The 8,461-nt window shown below is 46.7% G+C and overlaps 2 protein-coding genes and 1 pseudogene across 2 annotated transcripts; 2 read left to right on the top strand and 1 right to left on the bottom strand.

Annotated features, from left to right (window-relative positions):
- Window positions 1-2,494: 2,494 nt before the first annotated feature.
- On the top strand, window positions 2,495-3,972 carry LOC119179069 (uncharacterized). Its single transcript, XM_075870263.1, has 4 exons — window positions 2,495-2,607; window positions 2,937-3,066; window positions 3,566-3,709; window positions 3,961-3,972. Exons 1-4 carry the CDS (start codon window positions 2,495-2,497, stop codon window positions 3,970-3,972), a joined length of 399 nt encoding a protein of 132 aa, XP_075726378.1.
- On the top strand, window positions 3,594-6,791 carry LOC119179068 (uncharacterized; annotated as a pseudogene).
- LOC142769207 (uncharacterized) lies at window positions 5,881-8,119 on the bottom strand. Its single transcript, XM_075872237.1, has 2 exons — window positions 7,920-8,119; window positions 5,881-6,674 (listed from the first exon to the last, which is right to left on the bottom strand). Exons 1-2 carry the CDS (start codon window positions 8,057-8,059, stop codon window positions 6,128-6,130), a joined length of 687 nt encoding a protein of 228 aa, XP_075728352.1. The 5' UTR covers window positions 8,060-8,119; the 3' UTR covers window positions 5,881-6,127.
- Between the last annotated feature and the right edge of the window lie 342 nt (window positions 8,120-8,461).

Below are 8,461 nucleotides of genomic sequence, written 5' to 3'. Positions count from 1 at the left end.
CGGGAATACACCAAATCAGGGAGTACAAGGTGATATGGGATGGACATCATTTGAGGGCAGGGAAGCTAGCAGCAAGATAAAATTTGAGAAGCGATTGAGAGAAATGAAGGAGGAGCGTTGGGCTAGGAAGGTTTTCAGCTACTTGTACATGAAGAATGTCGATACAAAATGGAGGAAGCGAACCAGGAAGTTGACTGGTAAATACTTAGAAAACAGCAAGTGGCCAAACCAAAAAGAACTATCGGTTAAGAAGAAAGTGAAGGAAACGGAGACTGACATGTGCAAAATTGGCATGATTAAGAAGTCCGCACTAGAGATCTATCAAACTTTTAAGCAGGAAATTGCCAAGGAAAGGATCTATGATAATACTCGGGGTAGTTCTCTACTGTTTGAGGCAAGGACGGGAGTACTGCGAACCAAGACATATCGGGCCAAATACGAAGGGGTAGACACAGTATGCAGTGCGTGTGGAGAGGAAGAAGAAACTGCCGAACACTTGATAATGTTCTGTAAAGGGCTTCACCCTATAGTTCAGGATGATGGCGCAGAGTTTTTCAAAGCACTGGGGTTTAGGGACCGGGAGGGCAAAATAGACTTTAGGCAAGTAGACTTAACTAGAAGGAGGTTATCTGATTGGTGGCTAAAGTTAAGGCACGAGTGAAAATTAAACTCTACACTGCAAAGTACGAATCCTCAAACTCACTTTTTAAGGAAAAAATAAATAAATATAGTTTTGAGTTCATGAAGTATTACGGCTTGGTGGCGCTAGCCACCGCCCAATCTAAAGGGTACGGCCATATCCATCCATTCATTCATCCATCCGCTGCTGTTGCCAACCGCCAATGTATAACCCTGTGTGGTCGCTGGTAATATGGCTGACCCGCAATTCGAGCCTTTCAAGATATTTTTTGACCAGATGCCCCAACATATTAAGGCACCCATCAATTGCTACAGGTAACCGAATTACCAGGCTTTGTCTAGGACTTGAACCGGAGCCTACCGTACGTCTCGGTGGTGCCTGGGAGGCCAAGTAGTCTGTCTAGAGAGATGCGCCTATCGCGTGATAGTGTTTCTCCTTTGGGAGCGCTCGTGATTTTGGTAAACTAATACCGGGCATGGAATCGGGCGTCGGACACGTTAGCCGCTTTTGAGGACGGGACGGGCTGCTTTTGATTTCGTCAAAAACTGCGATACCGTTCGTGGTTTCGTGAAGCTGTAACCACGCGTTTTGCATTACGCTAAATGGTGCTGCTGTGATCTACCCATCCGTTTTTACCGTTACCTAAGGATAAGGCCCCAACTCCACGCACGCGTTCGCGCGCGAGATTCTACGCGCTGGCGCGCTCATGCGTTCGGGGCGCCTGTGAAGGGGGAGGGCGAGCAACCACATGAGAGGCGCGCGAACGCTCACCGCCCCGCGCTCGACTTGCGCAGCCCAATGTCGCTAGACCACACTGGCCAGAACTGCCTGACTACAGACACACATGCGCACTACTAACAAGCCGCATAATAGTTACTAAAACGCATAAAAACATTTCTTTTTCATTTTGAGACGCCGAAAAAACTGTTTCTTGTCGACGCAAACTATCGACACGACTTGACACACACACACAGCAGCCGAGCCTAGCCACGAGCCGAGCATCCGAGCCAAGTCGACGGTTTTGTTTACTCGGTAGCGCAGTGTTTCGACATCGCCTCCTCTGGTTTTGTTTACCGCTCTTTTCAAGCCCGCTTCCGTTTATCCTGCTTCATCGAGGGAAAATGGTCGCAACGCTGACTCGCAGCCATCTGTTCCTGCTAGCTACGCGAGTAGCGAAGACAATCGTCAGAAGGCGGCAGCGAAGGCAACGAGAGCACCGTTGCTGGGTGCGGCCTGTCTTCTTGGCGTGAAAACAGGAAGGCCTGTACCACACAGCCGTGAGTATCGTGTTGCTATTTCGCAGTGCATTAATGCTTAGCCCTATTATTGTAGGCATGGTTAGCTGAGTTGGTTAGTCACAACGGAATTTTTGTTTGTGTTTTCTGAAAGCTGTATAGCGTCATGACCAACAGTGGGGTGCACACGTTGTAAGCGCTCGCTTCTCGTCTGTTGTCGGCGCTTTGTTTGCGCGAGCGAAGCATTCCGCCGCCTTGTAACCCCCAGCTAGCGTGTTTCTTTTTACGCAAAAGAGGTTAAACAATGTGAGCCGCGCTAAGAAAACGTTTAATGCGCTTCGTATAAATTAAAATAAAATTCCAGAGTGCTCTAGATGCCCCATTTTATTCACCAGATTTTGTAGCTGCGACATGAGCTAGCTCCCTTAAAGATAGTACCTGTGCATCTTGTAAATGCATGATGAATTATCTACCCTTTTCATAGCCCGTTGGAGCTGGCTTACCCGGTGTACAAGTAACTAAAATGGTAGTGTCCATCTTCGACAGTACACTTTCTTTCTCCCTACAGATGCGTCGAATGCGGGAAGGCGACCAGCAGTTTTTCTTTAAGTTTTACCGCATGTCACCCGCGCTGTTCGACAAGTTGCTGGGCTTTGTTGCTGCGGACTTGACACGGCAGCACTTCATACGAGAGCCCCTGGAGCCAGGCGAAAAGCTTGCAATAACCTTGAGGTTGGTACAGGTTGCCTTCTGATGCTGATGCAAGAACATAAATATGTCAGTGAACAGATCATAGATGCATACGTCAGCTTATACAAATGGCTTTTGCATTGTGAAATGGCGAAATGGGCGTTGCAATCATTCATGCTTTCTCACATTGGCCAAGTCTTCAAACTTTTTTAATATAGATGCCCCTTCGTGTCAGAAAGCAATATTGCCATTTGCTTGTTACCTAAAGAGGCAATCCTGTTCAGAGTTTGCATGTTATCAAACACTTTTGTTGCAGTTGTGCTGACCATGTATTGTGAATCGGAGAAGAAATTACTTTTTCTGTGTTGCAGCTACCTCGCTTCAGGGCTGGACATCTGCAACGTGGCCCTCGCCTACCGTGTCGGCATTGAAACTGACCGGAGAAGCATTCACGTGACCTGTAGAGCCATTTGGGCTCGCCTGAAGGACCACTTTATGAAGGTGGGTAACGTCAGAGCCTGTATAAAATTTTCTTTCAGTAAATGGTACACTTCATATCTGCAGTACAAACAATTCCTTCGAAGAGTCTGTTTAAATGAAAAATTTTTTATTATTAACAGTGCCTAAGGCAATTGTGATTAGCAAATACAGTATATCCCTATGGGCTTTGAAAGCCTGGTGAACTATGTCTATTTGATTACTCTGGTTTTCAAAATGCAGTAATCACACCTTTTTGTTGTCGAAATAAAAAATGGGGTGGTAAAATGCACTGCGTTGACCGTGTACAACTGGCCAACAAAAGTGACACCATGCCTTCAGCATGATTGGAAGCTTACACCTTGTACAAAATTTGGTTCACCATGCCGTGGATCCATGCCCTAAGAGCATGCACAAGAGAAAAGTGAATGTCATTTTTTCACATTCCACCTCACAAAAATATTTAGCTAAAAATAGGTCTGTTTGGCCTACAAGTTTGTTCCTGGTTTCCAATTTATTCCAGGTACCAACCAAGGCTGAATGGGCCAAGATTGCTGGCGACTTCACCCGGCGTTGGCAGTTCCCAAACTGTTTGGGGGCTGTTGACGGGAAGCACGTCGCCATCACCTGCCCGCCGAAATCTGGAAGTGCCTTCTTCAATTACAAGGTAAGTCACTCTGGCCATTTATGCACGTATACTGAAACGAACAGCATTAATGCGGGAGGGGTAGTGTGCCCTTGTCTGCTGGAGAATGTGTGGTGGCAACATAGACAGCCAATGTGCACCACCCATTTGTAGGGGTGCGGTGCCAGTAGCGTAACTGTGACAATTAAAAAAGAAATGTTGCTAAGTGCTGTGGTATAAAAAGTTGTCTTAGTTATTTTCATTTCAGTAAGCTTCCAAACTCTGTAATGCAGGAAGTTGCCTAAAATTCTTCACCCCTTTCTTAAATTACCTTCTAATTTAAAATGCTTGGACAACGTCCAGAGCCTTGCCCTGCAATGCTATACTTTTTTTTTCTTATGTACCACTTTTGAATGGTGCACATGGGCTCCAGAAATCAGGGAAGAGAGGGAGACAGAGAAGGGGACTGAGCTCGCAGTTTGCCAAAACGAAGGAATACAGCCCCGTGGTCTAAGTCGTTTTTCCAGAATACTTCATGTATGCAGTATTCTTCCAGTGCTGCGGCAGGTACTTATGACAGCTTGATTTGATGTTTACTTTGAAATTTAATTTCAACAGAGGTGTTTTTCAGAGCCCTTATGGCTAAATAAATTATCACTGTGCATGACAGAAATTTTTCACAATGAGCTGGTACAAATAAATGCGTGGCCAGCATAGGTGATTTTGTAAATTTTGTCATACTTTTTCTTTGTAATCGCTTATTATTGTAGGTCCCACCTACACATACAACTTTACATGTGCTAATGTTTGGTCTGACGCCTACTGCTGCAGGGTACTTTCTCCATTGTGCTGATGGCCGGGGTCGACAGCTCTTCGAAGTTCGTGCTGGTCGATATTGGGGCAGAGGGCCGCCAGAGTGACGGCGGAGTGTTCAAGAACACGAAGTTTGGGAAGGCCCTAACGGAAGGGCAGCTTGACATCCCCTCACTGGGGCAGCTCCCAGGCACCACAAAGGTGGCGCCGTAAGCTTTCGTCGGGGATGAAGCGTTCCAGCTGCGGCGCGACTTTATGCGCCCTTTCCCTGCTAGACTCCTTGAAGATGAACGAAGAGTGTTCAATTACAGACTAAGCCGAGCACGGTATGATATCAGGCACTTTCTTTGGGTATGCTGAGCCTGCCATACTCAATTTTATACAAACACAGAAAGCACTTGAAATAACGTTTAATGCACTCTTCGCAGCAAGACATCGATGAAGAAAAATAAAAACAATGAACACAAAATACATAGCTTAAAAACAGTGGCTCTAATTTCACAATATAGTGCATATAGTCAACCCCGTAGCTCAAGAACAGTGGCTCTAACTTGCGGACAAAGCAGCTGAACGAAAACAGTTCAGAGGAAAAACATCTAAAAACAGAAGGGGCACATAAAAAGCTCACCACACTTAGTACAAACCATCATTATGAGAAAACGATCTCGCAAGCACAAGTCAAATTGAGGTGTGCACCGTGCACAATGTTTGTGACCCCATCTCAATAACAAGTGTCCTTTACCCAGCTCAGAAAAATAGGGCATGCGTAGCAGCTTGTGCGACTTGTGATTAACCTTACATTACAAACATAAATGCTGATTTGAATTAGCTGTTCACGTTGCTTCTCTAAAAGGCCGTACAGAAATAAGCGCAAAATATTTCTTTATGTACAATTATAGAGCATAGGGCTTTTATTCTAAACAAACGCGAGCTTATGAGCACTGTGCCCATTTTACGTTGCCATTCTTGTAGCTGCAGTTTCAAAAATAGTCTAATGAATCGGCTTTGAAAGGTGGCTGCTTCTAAAACCTGTTTTGTACTATTATTTCATTTTACCAGGAGGTGTGTTGAAAACGCCTTCGGCATCACAGCGGCCAGGTGGCGCATACTGCTCCGCACCATTCAGCTTCTCCCCAAGAATGTGGATTATGTAGTGAAGGCAGCATGTGTACTGCATAATTTCTTAGCGGTCCTAAATGAGGAATCGGACCAGATCCTCGACCAAGAGGACAGGTTCGGAAATGTGGTTCCAGGACGGTGGAGGCAGGGCATCCAGCAGACGTCGGGGCAGGGGTATGTGGACCCCTGCTATTTCTCGCTTCAGGGATCCCAGTCACGGAACTTCAGTGCAGATGCTGCGGATGCCAGGACGCTTTTCTCGGCCTACTTTTGCAGCAGCGCTGGAGAGGTAACGTGGCAGTGGCACCAGCCCGGAGTCTCCAAACAAGGGGCCCTGAAGCGCTTGGAAGAGCAGGGGCTGCACCCATTTTGCTGAAGGTAAACTTCTCCTTTAATAGCAAAGACACCCTGAATCATGTTTAGCCATGTAATGTTGGCCCACTCATATTGCACCATGCCTCATAATGCAACATGCCTCATTCTCTATGCCCACGCTTTGTCAGCTCTAAGGACAAGAAGCACCACACTTCAGCTACTGTTAAATTGCCGGATCACTTCCAGAATCTTCATGCGCATGCGCAAGTGGTCTTCCTCTTTTACTTTTCTCATTGATTTCACGAGCGACAATGCAAAATAATGATGGTCGTCCTGGTCCTCTAGACTGTATGTAAGTTTTCCAAGGTGCTCTACAAGTAAACTGTCATTGTCGTCTTTCTTTTGTCTTTTTTTGGGTGGCTGCATGACAGACATGCTGGCAAGGCTGGACCCCTGGCTTTCCAGTGACGTTGCCGCCAACCCAAGCGGTGACGCAGTTCCCAGCGGTGATGGTGCCGACTCACTTGACTGCGTCGCTTCAATGGATGACATTCCTGGTTCCAGTAGCGACGGACTACACTCAACTGACACCGCCGGCGCTGGATAGAGATCGGCGGGGTCATCAGTCTGATCTAACTCGATGGTGTCAAACTGGCTCGGACACATGTCTCTAAAAACGGTTTCCGGGGTCTCCTGCCGTGCCACCTGTCGAACATCCTCCTTCCTTTGCCTCCTCTGGGACTCGAAATTTCCAGAAGTCCTGCATAGCAAAAATGAAGGTGTATGTATTAGGGTATAGGTGTGTAAAAAAGTGTCAATGTTTGCCCTGAAAGATGGCAAAATATTCCCACTGTTAATAAATGTATGCTTCTTACAACCATAGTTTGTGTACTAGCACACTCATTGCTGCATTGTGTTATACAGAACGCCTCATGGATCTCGCATGCCATTCTGAGTTCCTTTTTTAACTTGCGGCTGCCCGCAGACCCTTTCAGCAAGTTAGTGTGTTTACACAGGCGATCGTTAATGCAACGTCAAACATGCCAACATTCCCATTGTTAATAAATGCATGCTTGTTACACTACAGCATAGTGTGTGCGAACACTATAATTGTTTTGTTTTTCATTATAAGGAGGGAGAGGGAAAGTAGATTTCTTTGTCCAGTTTAGTAGGGCTAGCCTTCCATCCTAGGCATCAGCCAGGTGCCTTTGGGTCCTAGTAGAGTCTTCGGCTAACTGAATGTCCCATAGCTGATCTGCCGGATCTGAGCTGAGGAGCAGTCTTCCACTGCTCATCACTAACAATGATGTGGTTCTAAGAGATAGCTCGAAGCAATTCCCATAATGTATGTGCAAGATCTGCCCCCTGTTTGCATCCTCTACAGCTGTCTGAAAGATGTCCAGCATAATGACTGTATGCAACAGGGTTTGGGCACCTTTGGCACCACTTGTACATCTGAGTAGTGTAGAATTTCTATATGCTTCCAAGAACTGCAAGGGAATCACTTCTGCATCTGGACAAAACTGCTTCTCTAATGAGCGGCCCCACCAATCACTGTGAGCAATAAAATGCTCACTTTTGTTGGCTTCAGCGTGACATAATCAAGCAAGTTTTAATTACTGTAGGTTTCCACTTTTACAGCATCCCTAGTTTAAACCTCGCATTACACCGCACGTTACAGATGCGGTTTTGGTACTGTTGCAAGCAATTTTTAGTTTTCAATAATCAAGACTATTCTGGTGCGAGAACGCGGGGCACGGCGCAAAAGTATGCACATTTGGTGTGTACAGGACAGAAATACACATACGCAAGAAGCACTCTTTGTGCGTTCTTACCTTTACTCGTCGCGTTTCGTGTAAAATTTTGTGGCGTATTAGCAACTTTCGCCAGCATTCCCGAAAGCGGCAAGGCTCACAATCACAAGCTACTTTATTCAACGCGAAAACTACGCGAGCTTTTCTCTTTCGCTAGTTCGTAATACCAATAAAAGCGTCAATAAACTTACTCTCGGAAGGTCATGGTGTCGCGCAGGAACACCAGCTGCTCGTAAAAGGGCCACGAAGCCGGCTGCACTGGACTGTCGGCAGGCGGGTTCCCTTCATCGCCCTCATCTTCGGTGTCGGAGTCGGCGTCTTCCGTGCCCATGCCGCTTTTCTTTTTTTTTCTGGGCTAGCACGAACAGCCTTCGGAACTTGTCCCGCAAAAACTTCCAGCGCTTTTGCTCCGCAGTGATACACTCTGCGTAGACGAAATGAAATATCAGCCACTGCTATCAACACAACCTGTCAAGCCGGCGGAAACGCGCCGTACGTACCTTTGCTGGCCTTCCCCGGATACATTATTTGACCCACTTCTTTCCACAGGGCATCTTTGACTTGCCGATTCTTGTGGTCCTTGTGCGTGGCCAGCCACAAGGACGTCCGGCTGGTCACACAAGAGATTAGTTCTTCGTTATCGACCGCCATCGCCGACAACTTGCAGAGGGCGGCCATTGCGGCTGAGAGACAGGAGGAGCGGAAGCCCGCGGCAGCGGCGTTTGATTGGCTG

This window comes from Rhipicephalus microplus, chromosome 8 (assembly GCF_043290135.1).
Source record: "Rhipicephalus microplus isolate Deutch F79 chromosome 8, USDA_Rmic, whole genome shotgun sequence".
NCBI lineage: Eukaryota > Metazoa > Arthropoda > Arachnida > Ixodida > Ixodidae > Rhipicephalus > Rhipicephalus microplus.
This window is presented reverse-complemented; position numbering and strand designations above follow the sequence as displayed.

Excerpts from the sequence above, each read along its gene's own strand:
- LOC142769207 (XM_075872237.1), bottom strand. The coding sequence starts at position 8,059 with ATGGGCACGGAAGACGCCGACTCCGACACCGAAGATGAGGGCGATGAA. Across the intron at positions 6,675-7,919 it reads GACACCATGACCTTCCGAGA|GACTTCTGGAAATTTCGAGT; the intron begins GTAAGTTTATTG and ends TTTGCTATGCAG.
- LOC119179069 (XM_075870263.1), top strand. The coding sequence starts at position 2,495 with ATGTCACCCGCGCTGTTCGACAAGTTGCTGGGCTTTGTTGCTGCGGAC. Across the intron at positions 2,608-2,936 it reads AAGCTTGCAATAACCTTGAG|CTACCTCGCTTCAGGGCTGG; the intron begins GTTGGTACAGGT and ends TCTGTGTTGCAG. Across the intron at positions 3,067-3,565 it reads TGAAGGACCACTTTATGAAG|GTACCAACCAAGGCTGAATG; the intron begins GTGGGTAACGTC and ends AATTTATTCCAG.